General features: G+C 36.5%; 1 protein-coding gene across 2 annotated transcripts in view; it reads left to right on the plus strand.

Annotated features, from left to right (window-relative positions):
* The window catches only part of ZFYVE16 (zinc finger FYVE-type containing 16), a 50,195-nt gene extending 27,023 nt beyond the window's left edge, over positions 1-23,172 (plus strand). Inside the window, exons 7-18 of one of the 2 annotated variants that reach the window (XM_034773712.1) lie at positions 6,807-7,188; positions 8,304-8,426; positions 10,460-10,615; positions 11,480-11,704; positions 12,167-12,249; positions 14,069-14,173; positions 15,274-15,421; positions 16,540-16,620; positions 17,263-17,425; positions 19,211-19,313; positions 19,963-20,127; positions 21,166-23,172. In XM_034773712.1, the coding sequence (XP_034629603.1) occupies positions 6,807-7,188; positions 8,304-8,426; positions 10,460-10,615; positions 11,480-11,704; positions 12,167-12,249; positions 14,069-14,173; positions 15,274-15,421; positions 16,540-16,620; positions 17,263-17,425; positions 19,211-19,313; positions 19,963-20,127; positions 21,166-21,327 (1,896 nt within the window). In that variant the 3' untranslated portion in view covers positions 21,328-23,172. Of the gene's footprint in view, positions 1-6,806; positions 7,189-8,303; positions 8,427-10,459; positions 10,616-11,479; positions 11,705-11,869; positions 12,145-12,166; positions 12,250-14,068; positions 14,174-15,273; positions 15,422-16,539; positions 16,621-17,262; positions 17,426-19,210; positions 19,314-19,962; positions 20,128-21,165 lie in introns of those variants that run through there. The other variant, XM_034773713.1, reaches the window with a different exon arrangement.
* Positions 23,173-24,080: the final 908 nt, after the last annotated feature.

Genomic DNA, 24,080 nt, shown 5'->3' on the forward strand with positions numbered 1-24,080 from the left:
ATTTTGCAATTAAATGATTCATTAAAAGAATAGAGCAATTAACTGTAGTCCGTGAATTAAACTCATTATTTCAGGTCAGCCTGGGAAAATTTTCAAATATGCCTAAGTGAAAGTGACTGACTGGAGCTTAAGTTCCTACTCGCCTAAGTCTCTTGAAAATGAGACAGCAGTCTCTTAAGTAACTAAGTTGTCCTTCAGACTTTTAAAATTTAATAAATCTTATCCCCTCCTTCCTCATTTTTATTCATAGGTTGAGAGACAAGTTTTTCTGCTTTTTCAACTCCCAGTAGATTTCTCAACATTGACTGAATTAGTCCAAATGAAAAAGATTCTTTCTATACCTATTTCTGTCAAAAGCTGGTTTAGTATTTCAGCAAACTTTGGTTCCAGGTACTTAGTGACTTCCACCAGTTCAGTGGTGTGACTTTTTTAAAAATATCATCAGCAAACATGTCTGCTTGAATGGTTTACCTCCAGCCCTGAAATTTATCATGGTTGGCATGATTGATGGATGATTATTAGATACCAATGCCATAGCAGCATCTCCTTCAGGAGTTAGGCACTTACTCTAGGACTTTGGGTTGAAAATATTGGCAAGAAAATGAGGTGGAGTAAATCTGTTTCTTCACTACCTGCAATTTAACTTTGTCGTTGGGTAAATCTTTCTGCAATATCTTTTGAAGTTCTTTCCGAATTTCAACAGCATCAGTAGCAATCTTTCTGCCAATTGTCCGAGGCAATGGAAATAGGTTTAGTATATTCAGCATATTGTCCACATTTTGCTTTTAGTCTGAAGTTGACTGCTTTCATTGTGATAGTTCCATCTATTTTGTCATGAATTCCTTCACAATTTATCAGAATAGTCTAGTTCTTAATAAAAAGCTCAAAAGATTCAACCACTGAATTCCATCATACATCTTGGGGGAGAATTAGTTTGGATTCTTCAGCTCTATTCAGTAAAGCTGAAGCAAAGTGTGTTGTTATGGAAGAATCTTGTAGTTTCAACATTTTCCTTTATTCCTGGAGTTGTACTTAAGTCTTTGGCTAAAAGATACATTAAATGAGCACAGCTCCCATATATATATTTTAGGTTTCCTTCATTACCATCTTCTAGATTTCTTCTCATCTTTGCTATATTTGAAGCATTATCTGTGACAAAGCTACGCTCTTGACACTTTAATTTGTGGTCAGTTTGTTGTAGCTTTTACAGTTCTTTCTTTTAAGTAGTCTGCTGTATGGGCATTTCCTGATGTATGAATTGTTTCTGTAAAATAGACAATGCCATCTTCCGTTGTCACACAAGCACATATTACTGTACAATTGTGTATATTGCTCCATCCATCAAGACTCAGATTAACAAATTTCCCATCAATGTTTTCTGCACACTGATCAATTTCCTTCTCATACACTATATCCAGCAACATCCCAACAATATCTGTCCTGCTAGGTGGAGTGTAGTCTGGTCATAATAACTGAACCATGTCAGTGAAATGCTTGTTCTGAACAAGATGAAGGGAGAATTTGTTGCATGAATGAATTGAACAATCTAGAGCCTTTCTGGAATTTGCTGGTGCTGAATATGATGGTTGATGATAATGAAGAAAATCTTTCTTTTATTAACAGGTCATTTACTGTTTGACATCTTTAGTTGCAGCACTGCTGGTGGTACCAGGAGATATTGCAGATGATAGATGTTTACATATATGAACATCCATCTTTATAAATAAACTTTACTTTTAAACAGGAAATCTTCACCTAGAATGTCTGATTACACTGAGCAATAAAAAAATCATTCCAAAAGTCCAGCAGTAATAGTAAAAATTTAATTGATAAATACTCTCATAACAAACTAATAAAACCAATTACATTTTGAATAGACACTTTGAAATTTGTAACTAAGTAATTCACCCAAAACATAAATTTATGACAATCTAAGTTGTCATTTACTAGCATATTAAGACATTGTAGGGAGTCCATAAGAATGGTACCAAAATAAGTTGACTAACCAGTTGATACATATTGCTCAGACATGTCCACATCGTCATCTTCAAAGTCATTGCCTTCTGAGGAGCGTTCTTCATAGTGTTTCATTCTGTTAACCAGGCCTTGCATCTCTTTGTTGCACTGTTTACATTTGGCACATGTTCTTTTTTATCCAGACCAGAGGTTCCTGAATTTCTTGAAAATATTCCCAAATAGTCCTTTTTTTTTTTTTTTTTTACAATATGCAGCCATGACAGTTTTTTCCTCCAGTTCCCAGGTGTGTAAATACTAAAGGCTGCAATTCAAAGAATATTGTCTCCTCTTCTCACAGTGTCCTGCTTTTACACTAGTGTTGCTCCTTTCTGGTTACACACCCTGCTCCTTCTCCTTTGTTAAATAACTACCTGAACCCTCAGAAAAACAAAAGAACTAACTATAGTCCAAGATTTCTGCTTATGTAACCTGCATGTCTTTTGCATTGCAGTATTTTGTTTGTTTAGAGACCAAGGGGGATTTCTGTTTGTGTACACATGCAAGGAACCGGAGCAAGGCCATTTGCTTGAAGTGCTCAGAAGCAAGGTCAGGTAGTTACTAGGCAGATCAGTGTTTTTCCGTGAGCTGGAGAGTGAGTTTCCATGGTGGGTGCAGTCATAAATATTAATAATTTGAGAACTGAGCCAATCAGAATTCAGGTAGGGAGAAACTATAAAATAGGAGTATGAGACTAGCTAGGTGGGCTCAGTGGATGATCCTGATGAGAGACATGATGATGATTCCTGGAATCAGAGGTTGGGTCCCAGCACTTGTGATGACTTTGCCAGTCTCTTGCACCTATTAGCACAGCCCCTGGGCCCCGCACAGGATCAAGCTCTTAAGGTAGTACATTACTTACTGTGCCATATTTATAAAGCTTGGCCTCAAAAGTTAGTTTTTCCCTGCTGCTTTCTGTGTATAGAAAAGCCAGTGTTATTGATAGAGGCTCATGGATTCAACTTACTTACTTTTAATGCTTAAGAGATTATAAGTAGTTTAGGTCTTAAGTAGGGCTGTCAATTAATCGCGGTTAACTCGCAATTAACTCAAAAAAATTAATCGCAGTTTTAATTGCACTGTTAAACAATAGACTACCAATTGAAATTTAGTAAATATTTTCGGATGTTTTTCTACATTTTCAAATATATTAATTTCAGTTACAACTCAGAATACAAAGTGTTGTATTATATTACAAATATTTGTACTGTAAAAATGATAAAAGAAATAGTATTTTTCAATTCACTCCATACAAATACTGTAATACAATCTTTTTATTGTGAAAGTGCAACTTAAAAATGTAGATTTTTATTTTGTTACATAACTGCACTTAAAAACAAAACAGTGTAAAATTTTAGAGCCTACAAGTCTACTCAGTCCTACTTCTTATTCAGCTAATTGCTAAGACTATCAAGTTTGTTTACATTTACGGGAGATAAAGCTGCCGGCTTATTTAAAACATCACCTAAAATTGAGACAGGCATTCGCATGGCACTTTTGTAGTCGGCATTGCAAGGTATTTACGTGCCAGATATGCTAAACATTCATATGCCCCTTCATGTTTCGGCCACCATTCCAGAGGACATGCTTCCATGCTGATGACGCTCATTTAAAAAAAAAAAATGCATTAATTACATTTTGACTGAACTCATTGGGGGAGAGTAGTATGTCTCCTGCTTTGTTTTACCTGCATTCTGCCATGTATTTCATGTTATAGCTGTCTCGGATGATGACCCAGCACATGTTGTTCGTTTTAAGAACACTTCCACTGCAGATTTGTCAAAACGCGAAGAAGGTACCAATGTGAGATTTCTAAAGATAGCTCCAGCACTTGACCCAAGGTTTAAGAATCTGAAGTGCTTTCCAAAATCTGAGAGGGATGAGGTGTGGAGCATGCTTTCAGAAGTCTTAAAAGAGCAACACTCTGATGCAGAAGCTACAGAACCCAAACAACCAAAAAAGAATATCAACCTTCTGCTGGTGGCATCTGACTCAGATGATGAAAGTGAATATGCATCAGTCTGCACTGCTTTGGATCGTTAGTGAGCAGAACCCATCATCAACATGGAAGCATGTCCTCTGGAATGGTGGTTGAAGCATGAAGGGACATAGGAATCTTCAGCACATCTGGCATGTAAAAATCTTGCGACGTGGGCTACAACAGTGTCATGCGAATGCCTGTTCTTGCTTTCAGGTGACACTGTAAACAAGAAGCAGGCAGCATTATCTCCTGTAAATGTAAACAAACTTGTTTGTCTGAGTGAATGGCGGAACAAGAAGTAGGACTGACTGGACTTGTAGGCTCTAAAGTTTTTTACATTGTTTTGTTTTTGAATGCAGTTATTTTTTTGTACATAATTCTACATTTGTAAGTTAAACTTTCATGATAGAGATTGCATTACTGTACTTGTATGAGGTGAAATGAAAAATACTATTTCTTTTGTTTTTTACAGCACAAATTTGTAATCAAAGTAAATATAAAGTGAGTGGTGTACACTTTGTATTATGTGTTGTAATTGAAATCAATATATTAGAAAATGTAGAAAACATCCAAAAATATTTAAATAAATCGTATACTATTATAGTTTAACAGTAATTAACTGATTATTTTTTTTAAACGCTTGACAGCCCTAGTCTTAACATATTTTTTTTATTCAGCTTTAATCTTAAACAGGTTTATTTTTTAAAAGAAATTATTATAATTAACAATCAAAATCCAGGTTAAATAAAAAATCTGATTTATTTTAAATTAATCAACTTTTTTTCTTTCTTTAATCCACCCTGCTTTCTGGAAAGGCTTTTGGGTAGCTGTTCAGTTTTTATGTTGAAGTTGTAGACGAGACCACATTTAAACAGAAACCATGTGGATAAGAGTATGTTCAGTGTATTGTGTCTCCGTTGAAACTTTAAAATTATGTAGTTGAACATTATGTAGAAAATGTTATGACTCCAGTTCTTCTGCATAGTATTAAAGTAATTGTTTTTGGCTATAAGTATTTTTATCTTAGAGTTCTGAATTCTGTCTTTATTAACATGTTCACAGTAAAAGTTCCTTTTTTTTTTTTTTTTTTTTTTTTTTTTTTTTTTTTTCACAAAAAAAGTTTTTTTTTTTTTTTTTTTTTTTTTTTTTTTTAAATGATCAGATAGAAAATTGCTTCTGTCTTTTAAAAACTAACCTGGTTCTGCCAGGAGTCGTTTAATGCCCCGGTGCACCAACTTAGAATTGAAAATAATCTGACTTTTCGATGTTCAAACTAAATAGAAAGGTAAGGGTGTTCTGCGGGGGTAGGGTGGTTGTATTTTGTATGGTGCACTCACATGCCTTATTTTTATGGTGCTGGCACAGGGAGGGAGCCGGTCTCTTGATTGTTTCTGCTGGGAGTGAGAGAGGCTCTTGACTTTCCATCCCTTCCTGCCCTGCCATATCATACCAACACTTTTTTTTCTTTATAATTCAAAAAATGTTATTACTTGCATTGAAGTTGTGTCCCATTGTGCCAACTGTTTTACAAAGACGTGGTCTTATCCAAAGAGCTTATAGTTTAAGAAAGCAAGAGAGCTGGAGAGATGGCAGGAGAGGGATACAACTTGATATATTCAATTGTTGTATAAATTTGCAAATTTAAAATGTAAGGAAGCCAGTTATCCTCATCTGTTCATGAAATAACAAGCCCTTAGGAAGTAATTTTTTGGTTTTCAGTTTTCTATGTGCGTAGTGTTTACCAGTGCTTAAAACAAATGGCACTTCTGTCACAACCCAGTGCACACTGGGAAACTGCCAATTCCAGGAGAGCTGCATCGATGAAATGGAAAAAGAAGGGAAGAGGGAAATGCCTGGGCTGATAGTGTGGGATTTTAGTTTTACTTTAATCATATGGGAAAAACTGATGTCCTTTTTGTGCTGCTTCGTATCTCCACACCCTGTCAGCTTTACATAATTCACCCAGGGGGCAGCATAGATGTGACACCTAGGGCTTGTCTATACTTACCGCGCTGGTTCGGCGGCAGGCAATCGAACTTCTGGGTTCGATTTATCGCGTCTAGTCTGGACGCGATAAATCGAACTCAGAAGTGCTCCCCGTCGACTCCGGTAATCCTGCTCGCCGCGAGGAGTACGCGGAGTCGACGGGGGAGCCTGCCTGCCGGGTCTGGACGGGGGTAAGTTCGAACTAAGGTATGTCGACTTCAGCTACGTTATTCACGTAGCTGAAGTTGCGTACCTTAGTTCGATTTGGGGGTTTAGTGTAGACCAAGCCCTAGAGTAGAAACGAGCAGTACTATTAAGTGCTGGAGTAAGCTGCTATTAGTAAATCATGTAAAGATAACTGTCTGCAGATACTTCAGGTCCAAATTATGGCAAATTACAGTATTCAAGAGCCTTGCAAAATAAAGTCATACTGGTAACTCTGCCTAGTTGTTCGTGGCTAGTAATGTAATCCTTGATTGTGTTGTGTCTACTGACTGTGTCATACTCGAAAATAATAGATGCTCCATTTTTAGGTATGAATTACTATAGAACAGGTAAATATCAGACTAAATATTATACTAATTATTTTAGACTCAGATATATTTACCTGTGCCGTAATATGTATTAAAGATGCAAAAGTGCTGTAATTTTCAGAGATGTGGCTTGCTTTCTGTTTTAGGAAAATGTCCCCTAAGATTCTCTATATGACTGTATACCCTCTTTGTTGGCTGCTTTTGCATTTGAAACACTAATATAGGAGAATACTAGTGCTGTTCAGGGATGCTGAATAACAAATCTAATCAACAATCTATTTTGTTTCTCATAGGTTGCAAGTCCGGTAGATTACATCTGTGTAACTGATGTAAAACCAAAGGATGAAACTCCAATTACTGCAGGAACTGAGAAATTCCATTGTTCCTTACATGTTGCTCCAGATGATGACCAGTTGCCCACTACAGGGAAAACTGAGATGTTGCATAGTCCTGACTCTGTAATTCCAGCTGCTGATGAATTACCTTTTATTACAAAAGTTGAGAAATCTCCTAGTCTTGCCACAGTTAACCAAACTAATGATGATTCACCTGTTAGTCCTACAGACTACAGAATGCTATGTGGTATTGGAAACTGTGTTAGCAAAGAGTTCAGCCTTATTCATGATGATGATGGACTGCCACCACTCTTACTTGCAACTGGAGAAAAAGGAAAAGGTAAAATTTGGACTGGGGAATACTAGTGTTTACTGGATGCAAGCTTTCTAAAAATATATGGACTTTCATGTATACACTGTGACATTCCACAAGCCAAATTAACATTGTTTTAAAATGCACATTATTTTGCGGTATTTTGGATCCAGCTTGGTAGCTGAACTTGCACTTATATGAACTTGTATATTATGAAAAAAAACCGTGAGCATAACCACAACAGTATCAATTAGTATTTGAGCCCAACTATGTTTGCATATGAAGCATAATACTGGTGCACAAGTTGCAGACCACATATGGTGTTGAGGAGTTTATTAGTACTATTTAGCAAGAACTCTTCCACTCTCAGTTCAACTCCAGTCTCATTATTCAGGTTCCTTTATTTGGTACACAGCAAAGTTACCCTGATATGATGGGACTCAAGCATAGGGAGTGGGTATAGGACATACCATACATCCAAAGTTACACAGCAAACCTCTTCATATATATAATTATATTTACTATACATTGCATTACATATTTTGTGATTGGCTTGGTCACTTTGTAGGCGCCAATCCCTGTACAGCATGCACAGTTCATGCACGACTTACTCTTTATCTCATTTTATGTTCTAGGCTTATCTTATCCATTATTATCTTGTCCATAAATGGTTCCCGGGATGTTGCCCCTTATCTTAGCTAGTACAGACATTCTGTTTCCAGTCTGCTGATCCATTTACCTTTCTAATCCTGTCTCCCAAGAAATGAGGCCTCACCCATGTTCAACCACTCATGTCAAGCCAGGCCTATGTCTAGCAAGCTAATTGTGGCCCTGAAGCTCCTGGCAAGATGCCAATATGTTCTTGGGTGCTGTATATTATGCATGACTTGACAACATACTACTGTCTTATTTTGTTTGTGATATGGTCTAGTCATCTTTAAACAAGTGATGTTGCTATTCATTGGCTGCTATATGTCTGCCTTAGGTTCAAGAGAATGTGTTTTTAGCAGTTTCCTTAAGTAGAAAGATGGAAGTTTCAAGTACCATATTTCATACATTGTAGTTTGTAATGTCTTTTATAGATAGAGAGGAAATGGATATTGGCTGGTGTATGGGATTAATCCAGACCTTATCTTATTTAGATCCTCTGGTGGAAGAACACCCATCTCATCAGCAGGTCACCTTGCTTCTTGCAGAAGGAGGACCTAATCCATTAACATTTATCCTAAATGCAAACCTCCTTGTGAATGTCAAGTTAGTATCTTGTAAGTAGGTAATGTACATTTTCCTTTTATTTACATATGTTCCATGGTTCATTATGTTTGAAATGTGTAAACACTAAATTCACCGATCTTGATGGTTGAGCAGATAAAATTCAAACATTTTCACAATTGCTGTCTTATTTTATCCAATTTGTAAATTTAAGCTTTTTAAAGTAATTTTTTCAGTGTGCTTCAAAGCAACTTTTAACCCCTTTTGTAATTTATTTATGTGCCTACTTGGTCGTTGTATCCTTTGTAGGACAAATGCAGGGCTGTATTCACCGTAACAATATCTTTCATTGGGAAGGAATAAGAATGCTCTTATAAGAATGTTTTCCCCAGAAATGTGTGCTGCATTTTTGATGCATACTGTACACAGATTTCAAACTTATTTGTGTAAGATGCTGTCTAATTGGGATTTTTTTATCTGTAGGTTTGAATAAAGCTCTGGAGACCCTGCTGTGTAAATAATGAAAGGATACTTCTGTTCATTTTACAGCAACTTAAGATATCTGTTTAAAAGATTTGGGAGTTGTGATGGATAGTCAACTGAACATGAGCTTCTAGTGTGGTGCTGTGGCCAAAAGAGCTAATGTGAACCTGGGCCTCTTGAGTAGGAGTGGAGAGGTTATTTTACATTTGTATTTGGACCTGGCGTAGCTGTTGCTGGAATGCTGCTGAGTTCCAATGTCCACAATTCAAAAACGATGATAACTTGGAGAGGGATCAGAGAAAAGCCCCAAGAATGATTAAGGGATTAGAAAGCATGCCTTACAGTGATTCTCAAGGAGCTCAATTTATTTAGCTTAACATAGGGTACGTCTACACTTACTGGACGGTCTGGCGGCAGGCAATCGATGTTCTGGGATCGATTTATCGCGTCTGCTTTAGACGCGATAAATCGATCCCGGAAGTGCTCGCCGTCGACACCGGTACTCCAGCTCGGCGAGAGGAGTATGCGGCATCGACGGGGGAGCCTCCCTGCCGCGTCTGGACCTGCAGTAAGTTCGGACTAAGGTACTTCAAATTAAGCTACGTTATTAACGTAGCTGAATTTGCGTACCTTAGTCCGAAGTGGGGGGCTAGTGGGGACCAGGCCAAAGAGAAAGTTCGGGGTGACTTAAAATACAGTCTGTAAATACCTAAGTACAGAACAAATTTTTAATAATATGGGCTTTCCAATCTAGCATAAGAAGATATAACTTGATCCAACGGCTGGAAGTTGAAGCTAGACAAATTCAGACTGGAAGTAAGGCAAATTTTTAACAGTAAGGGTAATAAACCATTGGAACAACTTACCAAGGGTTGTGGTGGATTCTCTATCACTGACAATTTTTAAATTGGATGTTTTTCTGAGAGAGATGTTCTAGGAATTACTTTGGAGAAGTTCAATGGCCTGTGTTACACAGGAGGTCAGACTAAATTATCACAATGGTCCCTTCTGGCCTTTTTATTTAAAATGACTGAGTTTTTGATGCCTTTTCATTAGTCACTTAAACAGAAATAAGTGTGGCACCTGCGTGTGCTGCAAACATGCAACATACTTATTTATGCAAGAGGATATGATAAATGAAGACGTATTACTTGTTTCACTCAAAGACATAAGCCTCTGCCTTGGGTTCCATAGTGAAGTTTGCCTTTGCAATTAAAACTTTCTTTAATCAGCACCTTGATTCAGTGAGGAAGCAAGCATGTACGGTTCCTTCAGAACCTGTATCCTATCAGATTTTTTTTGATGCCTGTTATTGAAACATCTTCTCCAGTGTTTTTTATTTATGGTGTTACCCCCTGGGTCTCTAGACAATATGGCCTGAGAAGAGTGTCCCTGTGAGAGTTACTCTCTCCTGTGCAGTGCGTTATCCAGTGCTTTCTGAAATTTCAGTTTGCAATTTTTTTTTTAAGACCGCAATATTGCAGTGGTAGGATTAAAGGGACAGAGGACCACAGATTATTAATTCCAATTTCTAATATATTTGATTCCAAGACTGAGTATCATATATGTGAATTTAAAAAAAATATTTTTTCTTATCACTAAGATTCTTCAGAAGAGTGCTGGTACTTCTCAACAAATGGATTACATAGCTTGGGTCAGGCAGAAATTATCATTATGTTGGTATGTTTGCCAAATGAAGATGCTGTTCCTAAAGAAATCTTCACATTGTTTGTTGACATATATAAGGATGCAGTGAAAGGTATGGAGTTTTAATTTGTAGCTTTAAGATTAGTGTCTTATTGCTGACTTTAACACAAAGCAGGAAATAAATGGTGTTGCATTCTTAGAGGGTTCCTACTAATTTTGTTTGAAAGTTCTCCGTGCTCATAACTATTTCCTCAGATTCTGTCAAAGTGATACAGGGGATTTAATTTAGGAATGTTTCCTTTTTTTCGTATTAGTTCTCCTGTAAACTGCTTCATTGCATTTTTGTCTTCTCTTCTTTTTTTAATCTAATACTTTGGTATGATGGGTCGTAGGTGTAAATCCTTTGTGCTCTGGTTCTGGAAGACAAGTGCTATCCTGAATAGAGTTAAGCACATGCTTAAATGTTTTCTTGAATTAGAGCTTAATTTGCAAAAGTTAACTAATTGTATGTACATAGACTTGCCCAACAGAATTTTTGTGAAGTGTTAATTGTTTTGTAAATTAGTTTTATTAAAAAGATCTGTCTGAGTTGAAAAAGGGGTTTTGAAACTGCGTTCTATTGACTTATAAAGTGATTAGAATAAAATGCAATACCATGTCAATAGTACCAAAAGTGCTAAAAATATTGTCTCGAACATTTGGCTTCTAAAAACGGCAATTTTTTAATGTGCAAGTACTTCAGTAATGCATTGTACAAAACTATAAAGGACTTCAATAGAGATGGGGGGGCAGAGGTCTGTATCCTGTTATCCTGAAAAGCTGCAATATGCACCCTGTTACTTCAAAAATGCACAAGAGAGACAGTGTTCACATAGTAATGGGTGGATTTCTTCCAGGTACCAACATGTATAAGATTGCATACTTAACGTGTTTGTTTTTTATGGTGAAGATTTTAACTGTATCTCTCTTTCACCAGGAAAATACATAGGAAACTTGGAAAATTTTACCTTCACTGAAAGCTTTCTTGGTAGCAAGGATCATGGAGGATTCCTGTTTGTTGCACCAACTTTTCAGAAACTTGATAATCTCCTGTTACCAAATAATCCTTTCCTTTGTGGCATTCTCATTCAGAAACTGGAAATACCGTGGGCAAAGGTTTTTCCAATTCGCTTAATGTTGAGATTGGGAGCAGAATACGGAGGTGAGTTTTAACACTAAATATGCATGTTAAGGCCCCATCCTGTAAAGACTTATGCATGTGTTTAACTTTATGCACTGTGAATTCCATTGCCTTCAAAAATTAAATACAAATGTGTTTCTTCAAAGGCTTGGGACTTAAATTTGTACTTTTGTACATTCACCCCAGTTTACAGGCTGGCTGTTGCCACTGCAGTGCAACCCTTCCTGCTTTTAGGGGCTGCTGTTCTTTCACATTTGCTATACAGGCATCTTGTGCTGCTGAATCAAAGTAAGCACAGATATTGTCTGTTTTCTGATACCATTTCCCTGCAATGAGTGCTAAAGTCTATCGTTTTACATAAGGTAAAGAATGAAAGGCTGCATCTGACCTTTTTTTTTTTTTTTTAAAGTTACATATTTTAATTGGGTTAGAGTATTTTGCTTGGTCTTTATGTGTAACAGTGTTCTTTTCTTCCTGTGAAAGCATACCCAACTCCTGTAACAAGTATCAGACACCGAAAGCCTCTCTTTGGGGAGATAGGACATACGATCATGAACTTACTTGTTGTGAGTAAACAGTGTTTTACATAATTTTCCTTACCCTCCTAATTATACATCAGATGAGTGTGAAGTTACCCTCACAATTTTGAAGTTGAACTATTTGTCTTTGAGCGAAAAATGTTCTAACACGGTTTAATTTAGGTGTGACGTACAAGTTAGACTTCAGTCTGTTCACACAATGAAATGCTCTGTTAGAATAGTATTAAGTTGTGCCTTTCAGATTAATTATTGATATTGAAATATACTAATATAATTTTGGTTTATTCATTTAAAATAAGTAGTTAATATTAATCAGCTCTTTCAGTAAGAAAGCTTAGGCAATGATCTGGTGACTAGCTCTCCTGACATCTAGGAGACTTGGGTTTGTGAGTGATAAACTTTTGCTCTTCAGGCGGCTGCAGCAGTAATGTGACATGATCCAAATTTAATTGCTTGCTACAGCATGCTGCCTTGATATATGATTTATTGCAAACAGCTCACCTACACACTTTTTTAGAGAAATGTAAACAAGCTGGAGACTACAAACTACTTCATTTAAGAGTATGAGCATTCTCTAGTAAGGCCGTACTTGGACTTGATCATAATTAAATCTTTTGTCCTCTGTGACAACACATAACACTGGACTTTTTATCCATTATGAACTTTTACCTGTTTTATCCAAACTAGATCTTGCAGGGTTAAAACTATTTAGAGTGCATGCCCAGAAGGGACAACAACTTTTTCAGTTGAATGATGATAACTATTGCTGGCAAGATTTTTGAATAGACGGTAATCTCTGTAGTTCAGGTTGATGCTGGTTTTGACACTCTTTAACATAACAAAATTGGTTATATTTGAAACATGTTAAATGTCAGTTTCTTGGCCCAGAATAGAAGTTTTCTGGAAAGCTGAAATAAGAACAAGTGTTTTGGGCAAAGTTCCCTTTATAGAAACCTTTGCTACCCTTTTTTGGTTTGTTATAAATACTAGCTTTGTTTTAATCTGTTCGTTTTGACAAGATCTGGAGTCACCGACTAGTATGTTGAGATGATTAGATTACTTACTTGCTGTTACACTGCTCAATTAAACCATAGTTTGTATCTGGCAAGTCACTTAGCATGTTTCCCTCTCTGTAAAATGGGAGGCAAGTATTTTTCTTATTTCCAAGAGTGCCCTGAGGACAAAAAAATGTGATGAGAATTACAAAGTATATATTTAAACAACTTTACTGTAAAACTCAACATTATGTAAAGATGGCAATATCCTTCGTTAAGGTGATCACTAGCTTTCTGTTTAAAGAAATCCATTTGACATGCACATCCTTAATATTGCTAAAATGATACAGTCCAGCTGAAGCTTACGGTATATTAGATGGCTGTTTGTGATTGTTGCCTTGTGGTAATTGGCCTGCAGAGCTTGTGTTTACTAGGGAAAAGGGTTTTTACAATGTGTTCGCTGATACATGGTAAAATCCTACTGTGGACAAGGCAGTTGTAGTTTTAACATGTGTTAACAGATGAAGGTAAACACTAGTAAATGCTAAATAAAACTGTAACTGCATTGACCACAATAGGAATTTACCATGTGAGTGACCATGTGTTAACTAACATGGTTAAAAAAATCACTTCGTTTTTCCTCGTATGGGCACACTCACCAGTAACAGTACTGTTGCAGCTAACTGAGATTCCTTTAACTCAAATAAACTTCTGAAGACTTATGCAAATATCTGTTATGGGTAGATTTTAAGTGATGCAGTGTGTTTAGTTTTTAGAAATTATGATATGTCAGTGGTTAAAACTTTATGCTGCATAAACAGTCAGTTAATAAAGTATTTTGTTTGTTACAGGATCTTAGAAATTATCAATATACCTTGCATACCATAGATAATTTATTTATCCATATGGAAATGGGTAAAAGCTGCATTAAAATCCCTCTGAGGAGATACGATGAAGTGAGTATAATTTTGTAGATCATACAATTTATTCAGGAAATCTAACCATTCCATTTTCCTCTTATAATACCTCTGAAATCTTTAAAGATGAGAAGTTGACAAGAACACTGTGGGCCAATTTGACTAGAAGCTGCAAAATGCAAAACACCTCATTGGAGGGTATTGTCTTCTCCAAATCAGAGAGGCCTATGTTTGCTTCTGTTCACTATTCAGTGGACTAATTTTTCAATTCTTAAACTTGTGTCTAACCAAAAAAATACCCCAAGCACCTTTTCCCTATGGACTAACTCCCTGCTTTAGTGCTAATAGGTGAGCAATATTGCCTAGGCCCTGCTGGGATGTTAAGCAGGAAGATTGGTGATTAGTATAGGTGCTAATTGGTAATAGAAATGAGGAGGAAAAAGATTTCACTGAAATTTCCTCCAAGGATGTTTAGGCCTTAAGCTGCTTCTACTGTGAAGTTTTGTTCTAGTTTAAAAGGTGGCTTTACAAAAGCCTAATTTATTTATTTTATTTATATATATATAAAAAGTTATTTCAAATAGTTTTTTGCAAATTTCAGTCTTCTCAAAATTCGTACTGTTTTTGCACATTTACTGTAGATCTGCTTGGAACTTTGATAGAAACAAATAATAAACTCTTGTTCTGTTTTTAGGGACCCTATTAGGCTATGAAGCTTTAGGATTCTTCCAGATTTTGCAAACTGTGTTGTCCTATACATAAAAAATGAGTCTCTTGGGAGATCCTTAATATTTGGTAGTATACTTGGTCAGGGAGTACTCACTCAGATTGACTTTTCCCAATTAGTAGAACTTTGAAGTTATGGTCACCAGTAAACCCTCAATTTACCCCGATAAGCTATTGCAAGTTCCATAAAAAATCAGTTCTAAAAAAAGATTTTAAAGTTTAAATTATACTTCAGCTTTTTATAGAGAAAGCTAATGCTTACATATAGAGGCATTTATTTTCTTAATACAGCATTTTACCTGAAAAATGCTACTTAGCTGTTACACAACCAGAGTCCACAGAGAATTTAACAAAACAGAGCAAGATTTTGTTGCAGAAATGTCGGTTTCTAAATGAACATTTTGTATTTGCAGGTAATGAAAGTAATACATTCTTCTAATGAGCATGTTATTAGCATTGGAGCCAGTTTTAGCACTGAAGCAGATTCTCACTTAGTTTGTGTACAGAGTGATGGAGTCTATCAGACACAAGCAAACAGTGCTACTGGCCACCCTAGGAGAGGTAAGTGGCTTTTTATGTTTTTAGTGTTCTATCAAACCTCTGAAACTGGTATGTGCACTCGAATGTTTTAGGGGATTACTAGGAACAAAAGGTGTGTATTCCTGTAGTTTGTGTGAGTAGATGCTTCTGTATAATTCCAAATGCTTTGACCACAATACGAAGCAACTAAACAATAATAAAAGTGTACATGACATATATGTATGACATACAGTGGTTAGCAAAAATACTTTAATTACATAAAGCATTGTTTGACAACCTCCACTTAACATTCCATTTACACTAAATTATTCAAATTTCACTCTAACTTTTGACCTGTTACTTGTCCCTTTTCAGAAGCTTTTTGTATTTTATGACCACATCATACAGTTCTTAGATTAATTCAGCTTACATTTTAAAGGGGTGCTGTTGAATAGCTTCTGGTCCATTACTTTGACACTCTTAAAATTGCTATAAATTGCAGAATATCTTTCAGATTCTAGATGGCTACATACCTTTTACATCCGTCTAGTTACATCCTAGGCCAGAGACTAATAAGAGTAATTAACAGTAGTTAAATTCTTGTTTGTGTAGTGCTTTGAAAACATTAATCAATGCCTAGCAAGCTCACACAAGTAGTCTGTAGTGACAAGGGGAAGATTTAATAGTGAAGTAAATGGGTTTTTACAGGTTTTAGTGCCATTTAAAGTGGATTCATTATTTTACTTAATAGAATGTTCCAGAAATTAAAACCTAATTTTAGAGAGAACTTAATGTATAAGCAAGAAACAAATTTTAGGTCCTACATATTTTCTATTCTTTCACAGTTTTCTTCTTTGGCTACTGTGCCTGTACGACTGCCAGCATCTTGTTGGGATGCTGCATGTCTTCCTAAAACTCGAAAAGTTAGCAAAATCAATGCATTTTTCTAGGCCTGATTTCAAGGAGTGAATTCTTTTGATGCTAGCAGGAGCCACATCAGCACATCTTCCTATAACTAAGGAACTTTTATGTGCACTTTCAGTGTAGCATAATATTTAGCACTTGATGTATAGTGCTTTACACTTTCAAAATGACTGTTAACTCACTAAGTATAAAAATGGACAATATGAAGTACCTGATGTGTTTACTTTTGTGTTTAGTTACAGGTGCAAGTTTTGTAGTATTCAATGGAGCCCTAAAAACATCTTCAGGATTTCTTGCTAAATCAAGTATAGTTGAAGGTATGAATTGCATCATAAATGATTCCTTATTAAGAGGCAAAGAATTGGTGTTGGAACACTACTCTGCGTAATACTGATGTGATTAAGAGTCTGTTCCATTGTAAACTAAACTTTTTCTTTAAGGTTTGTAACGTAAAAAAAAATACTTGTGCATAAATCATGCTATGTAAATTCGTAGTTTGGGACATACTTTGTTTGAGGACACTTTTACTATGTGGCTTTTTTGGACCTCTTGACTTAATACCTGTCATTTTGTAAAAAATTTCAACATGAGAAGCTTATTGGAGAATTTAATTCAGTTGTTTCCTGTATGCTTAAGTTTTTACCTCTACTTTTGTGTCACATTTTGTGGCTCACTAAGTTGTTCAAGCTTCATGAAATAAACTTTGACCGGATGGAACGTCCGCTCCATTAGTCTACCTTTTTGTTCACCAAAAAAGCTTTGAAAATTGAATTAACAATTTTTCATATAGCATTTCACATTGTGATGAGGAAAAAAGTCAATATTCTACTCACAGGCTTGTGAAATTGCATTTCTTAAACAATTCAAGAAGATCAGTTGACTAGGAAAGGTTCTATTAAAGTACTCTTCCCTTTTTGTTCTCTAAAGGAAAGTGGGAACTTTTACTGTTTCTCTTTTAGATGGACTAATGGTACAAATAACTCCAGAGACGATGGAAGGTCTACGTCAAGCTTTAAGGGACAAAAAGGACTTTAAAATTACATGTGGCAAAATGGATGCAGAAGAAATAAAAGAATATGTAGATATTTGCTGGGTAGAGAGTGAAGAAAAAGTAAACCAAGGGTATGAATATTTGTTACTAAAGCTGTGTGTGTGGTGGTTGGAATTTTCTCTTCTCTTCCCACCTCTCTTGAAATGAAAGATGGATATTTAAAGAATGGAAAATAAAGTATTGTAATTAAAACTAATATCTTGCTATTTAAAGCTGCCAAGGAAATAGGAGTGAAAACTGCCTGTGCACCTCTAGATATCACTATGAGAACAACTTTAGACTATAATGGCCTTTTGAGATTTTAATTATCAGGGGAGTAGCCGTGTTAGTCTGGATCTGTAAAAAGCAACAGAGAGTCCTGTGGCACCTTATAGACTAACAGATGTATTGGAGCATGAGCTTTCATGGGTGAATACCCACTTCGTCAGATGTATCTGACGAAGTGGGTATTCACCCACAAAAGCTGTGTCTGACGAAGTGGGTATTCACCACCCATGAAAGCTTATGCTCCAATACATCTGTTAGTCTATAAGGTGCCACAGGACTCTTTGTTGAGATTTTAATAACTGCCTGGTTTGGGAGTGGTGGGAAGAGAGTCTTCTTATGGTGTTGCCTGTTTTTAGTCACAGTCCATCTGTCTGACGAGGACTGGTTGGCTCCCTTCAGAGTTCAACAATGTCATTCATTAGATAGAGGGGGGCTACTCAGTGAGGGCTGCAAGATTCCCCTCCCCACCCCAGTGGCTGTGACTGTCAATTTCAAATGGAGGACCCCTTTGGAAATCCTAGACCTGTAGGTCCATGTACCACAGGTTGAAAACCACTGATTAAGAGTTTCATTGTACGTGGCTTAGAGAATGTTTTGTTACAGTTAGGGCCCTACCAATTTCATGGCCGTGAAAAAAGCCCTTCCCCGTGACATCCGATGTCCCATTGTTCCTAGGAGTGCCTCAGCAAAGGGGGCTCCTAGCTCCAGCTGGGCAGAGGAGGGAAAGCACGTATCCAGAGGGAGAGAGTGTGAGTGTGTGTAATGTTGAATCAGACCCACCTCCACCTCAGGGAACCTCCTGCAGCTGCAGGATGCTCTGTGGTTGCGCCTTCAGAGTCCAGCTCTGAAGACAGCACAGAAGCAATCCCATGATCCCTCTACAACAGGTTTCCGGACTCCCCCATTCCCTTTTTGGGTCGGGATCCCCCTCCCCCCAGTTACAACACTGACATTTCAGATTCAAACATCTGAAAACATTAAATTTACCAATTTTAATGTCCTATGGCTGTGAAATTGACCACAATGGACCGCGAATTTGGTAGGACCCTAATTATAGAGGGTCTGAATAAATCATGATTACTGTTCAAAATTAGTGTCTCTTGCATTATAATTCAATATCCTAAAACAGTAGTTCTCAAATTATGGTCTTGACTTAGTCCTTTTTCTAGTGACTCATAGGACCAACCAGAACACATACACAGTGCCCCAGGGAGGTGGTCCACAAAAGGTACTCTTAGGAAATAGAAGGAAAAGCTGGTGATCTACTGACCTGGTTAATCTTAGTCTATTAGGTACTCGTATGTAAAGTGTGCATGTTTATCTAGAACTGAGATGGGGTTAAATTTTATATAGAATGGAAATAGCAAATGTTTACAGTCAAAAACACACATACCATAGCCTCTCTTTTTGTATGTATTTTAATACTACAAATTTTATTTATATATTGAGATCATTAGAGAAGAGCTGTAATTTTATTCTTTTTAAGTTTTGATTTAACTTAAAGCAATGGGTTTTTAAGTTGAACAGTTGATTTTTAGATGAAAGAATGCTCTGGTTCAGTTTTAATTTATTATACACTTATTCTATAGAGTTATAAGCCCAGTAGATGGAAAGTCAATGGAAGGAATTCAAAGTGAAAGAATACTACAGGGAGATTTTGAAACTGAGGAAAAACTTATGAAGTGTACCGAAGTAAGTAAATTAATACTAGTAAATAGTTTTATATGTTAAAATATCAGATTTATTTATACCAATTGCTGTTCTAAATAGCATTAATAATACTGATAAAGGGAAGGTGCTACCACAGAAACTAGTTCACTTTTGGCATGCAGCTGTAGGAACATGCCAACTATGTTTCTGCCGTTCTCTCTGACTTTCATATCAAATGTGTGGATAGAAGCGATTTTATTTTTTAAATGGGGGTGATATACTTTCCCTTTTTTTTTTTTTTTAAACTTTAGATGCAATTATGAAACTTCTAATCCAGTTATTCTTGTGGCTACTTGTTAATTCACTAAGTGTTTTAATTGTGAGGATAATTTCCAACAGTACTAACAGTATTTGCTGTTTGCGGACTTCTTGTCTCTTCCTAGTTTTTGAAAGCACCTAGCACATTTGGGCACTATCATAATATATATAATAAAAATGAACAGTTATATTAGAACTGTCTTGCTACTGATAAACCACCCAATTCCAAAGCTGAAAGTCTTTTGCCAATAAACCAGTGTAGGTAATTTTACTGCATCTTAAGCAGTGATACTGTACATTGAGCCATTTTGACAACTTTGAAATTCTTACAAAAAAAGCCACTAATCATGTCATGTCCTTACTATACTTTCAGGTGTTCTATATCCTAAAGGACCATGAGCTATCCAGTGCAACACCCTATCAGTTTGCAAAAGAGATTGCTGTAGCTTGCAGTGCTGCTCTTTGCCCGCATCTCAAAACGCTGAAAAATAATGGGATGAATAAGCTAGGTCTCAGAGTCTCCATTGATACCGATATGGTAATTTTTGTTTATTGCAGATATATATAACATTATTTAATATCATCACCTTAAAATAATGGTATTTAGGTATAGCTTCTCTAGCCCTTTTAAACCTTCCCACAGCGCCAAATGCAAAGTCCATTAACAGCAATGGATGTACCTGGAAAGAAGTCAGAACACAAGTCTGAGAATTAGATTCAATCCCTGTTGTTCCTAGAGAAACTACTCTAGGTCATGTTTCAAGATCTTAACTGAGAGAGATGCAGTTTATTTACAGCTCACCACAATTTAAACTTGTAGTTTTTGTTTAAAGTTTGATAGTTTTCAATGGTCTGTCATTAAGTAACTAATTCACAATATTTCTGGTTGCTTGCATCCTGAACTAGCAGTACCTTGAAGTGTTGAAGGCAGGTTATTCTATGAGCAGAAGGCGGTGTCTCATGGTTCTAAACACAAAACCTTCTTGCCAGTGAATTTGTTGTCTTACCCAAAGTCTCTTCATTACCATTTTTTAGAATAATACAAGAACTAGGGGGTCATCAAATGAAATTAATAGGCAGCAGGTTTAAAACAAATAAAAGGAAGTTCTTCTGCACGCAGCGCACAGTCAACTTGTGGAACTCCTTACCTGAGAAGGTTGTGAAGGCTAGGACTATAACAGAGTTTAAAAGAGAACTGGATAAATTCATGGTAGTTAAGTCCATTAATGGCTATTAGCCAGGACGGGTAAGGAATGGTGTCCCTAGCCTCTGTCTGTCAGAGGATGGAGATGGATGGCAGGAGAGAGATCACTTGATCATTGCCTGTTAGGTTCACTCCCTCTGGGGCACCTGGCATTGGCCACTGTCAGTAGACAGGATACTGGGCTAGATGGACCTTTGGTCTGACCCGGTACGGCCTTTCTTATGTTCTTATGGTCTAACAGAAAACTTGAGCTGAAATTTGTTTTATACTGATGGTGATGTTTGCATAGTGCATCTACTGCACCTCTGCTTTTGGCTTGTATTAATACATAATATGTAATGTATCAACTTAATATAACTCTTTTTATTTTAGGTTGAGTATCAGTTAGGATCTGGAGGCCAACTTCTACCACAGCATTATCTAAATGACCTGGACAGTGCTCTGATTCCTGTGATCCATGGTGGGACATCAGACCCCACAAGCTTACCATTGGAAATGGAATTAATATTTTTTCTTACAGAATACCTCTTTTAATATAAATGACAGCATATATTATACTATGTATAATCTGATTTGCTAGAACTAACCCAACACCAAAGCTGTAATGCTACCAACACTAAAAAAATGTTAAGATTTATTTAAAAAAAAATTGTTTAGTAATAGATTTTTAAACTGGGTTTTGTTTCTAAAAAAAATGAACCAACTCTCCTCCATCTCCAGCATAAAAGAAGAATTGTTGAGTTTAAGATTTCCTAAGGTTCCGAAACTTTACACTTAATACAGTCACTGAAAAAAGGCAAAGGACTCATTACCTCTAAGCAAACTGTAGCATTTACTATGTGCATTGTAAGGTTAAGCCATATACCTCTTAAACCCAAGCAAATATTTTAGTAACAGTCTTTATGATTAGATGTAACCTAAATCTGGGACACTCCATGTGGATGTGCAAATGGGCTATATTTACATTTTAAAAAAAAATCTTATAAAGTATATTTAATTGGTACAGAACTGTTGCTTGCTTTTGAGATCCAAATATAAAATCTCTGAGGGTTGGCTGCAAACAACAGATACGGTGTACTGATAATATAAGGAATTTGCCTGCACAATTGGATATTGCTTGTGTGGGAAGAATAGAAAACAAAACTTTGCCAGGTATGTTGTGGGTTTTGGGGATTTTTTAAGATTTCATAATTGGACTTGTCCTGACTTAAAAATCAAGACATTTGACATGTTTGTTGGTGCTTTTGGAACTTGTGCTTTTAAACTGAGTCTCTTTATAGTGTAGCTGATTTCCTTATGTATTTATAATGACTTATCTAACTTTGTTGGGTATTATTTTTGTATTACACTAATTGTTTCCCCCCCCCCCTGTGGTTAAATATACCTTTGTAATTTGGGACTTCCAAGAGTGATTAAGAACAGGCCAGATGACCCTTAAAGTAGTAATCATGTAGCAATAAGTCAGGCATGAAACCTGTAATATCTTTTCTTCTCCCATCTCTAACTTCTGAGACCTCTTGGTAGCCCTGTTTATTTTTCAGGGAGAAAATGTATTAAGTGTGAATTTTCATGTTCAGATTGCTTGGGCATATTTGAGGTTCTTTGTATAGTACATATTTTTGATACTGGGGTATTAGCAATTAAGAACTAAGATGATGCTTGTAATTTGTGCCTGAGTACAGAGGTTCAGTGAACACCAATCAGGTATGATAACTATTGCATAACGTACCTGTTCACTTTGAAGAGAATCAGAACATGCTATATACAAGACCAAATCATTTGAGTAAAATGTTGTTAGAGTTTTAGACTGACAGATCATTAAAAATCTAAACATCTAGATGCCTTCTTGATTCTCATAGGGGATATTTATATGGTTTTTGTATCAAAAACGCAACTAGTAACTTAAAAAAATAACATAAAAATGTCACCAGCCCTATTGCCCACAGCTTGAAGACCCATATTAATGGAAACGTTCAGAATTTAAGGTCTTAGGCTAGAAGAAACTAGGTATTTCATTATAGTAATGCTCACACTTTTTTTGTTCAGAGATAAATTGCAGTTCTCTGGACCAGCCAAAGACATTAACATAGGCAGCGTGAACAAGATGAATGTCCAGCCTTCTGAAAGTAGTTAACAAGAGGAGAGCAGGGACAAGCAGTGTTTGAAACATGAACAGTAGTCAACTGACCATTGTCATGTCCTTTGTCAATGTTATGTACAGTTATAGCAGATGAAAGCAATTTGCAGACTAATTTTCTTTTTTGTTGCCATATTGGTTATTTGAAATTAGACTCATGTCTTAAACTCTTGCCATTTAATGTTTCAATTTCATTTAATAATTATCATTAACAAATAAAACTGACTTGAGTGCTTACCAGATGAGAGAAAATAACATTGTTCTTCTGTTTAAAAACAAAAAACATATATTTGACAAACATTTCCTATATTTTGTCATTTTTTTCTGTCTTCAAAGTTTCTCTTTGCTGCTTAGTTCTGCTATTGCACTTGGAGCATAGACTGTTCTTACCAAAGGAATTGCTGTGTTTATTTCCAAATACAGTTGTAGACAATAGCCTGTAACTTACCAACAAATAAATGGACCATCATGAAATGTTTCATAGGCTTGATCTACACTGTGGGGGGGAAGAATCGATCTAAGTTATGCAACTTCAGCTACTTGAATAACGTAGCTGAAGTTGACATACTTAGATCTACTCACCGTGGTGTTTTCACTGCGGTGAGTCGACTGCTGCTGCTCCCCCGTCGACTCCGCCTGCACCTCTCGCAGTGGTGGAGTACAGGAGTCGATGGGAGAGTGCTCGGGGATTGATTTCACGTCTAGACTAGATGTGATAAATCGACCCCCGCTGGATCCATCGCTGCCCACTGATCCGGCGGGTAGTGTAGACATACCCATAGTAACTTTCCTGATTTGGAAGACAACCACATAAGTGACTCCTGGCCAAATACTGAGGCTCTTTTAAGAGAGGTGCAGTAGTATAATCAGTGATGGACATAAAAGAATGGACCAGAGAGGGCTTCGTGCACTCCAGCATCAGATTAATCAGTCTATGCTTTAATTTTTTTTGTTTTTAGCCCTAATGCCTATGAAAAACACCCTATTAAATGTGAACTGAATACAAACTGAAGCTCTGCACAGTCTACTGGAGACTGAGAGTGTGGATTACCCAACAAAACATCCCTTTATCTTAATTGTGTGTCAACCTAAGCTGGTGCTGCAGGATGGGGAAAGTATCATTAACAATTTATCATCAGTCTCCTTCACA

Source organism: Trachemys scripta, chromosome 6 (genome assembly GCF_013100865.1).
Source record: "Trachemys scripta elegans isolate TJP31775 chromosome 6, CAS_Tse_1.0, whole genome shotgun sequence".
NCBI classification, from domain to species: Eukaryota; Metazoa; Chordata; order Testudines; family Emydidae; genus Trachemys; species Trachemys scripta.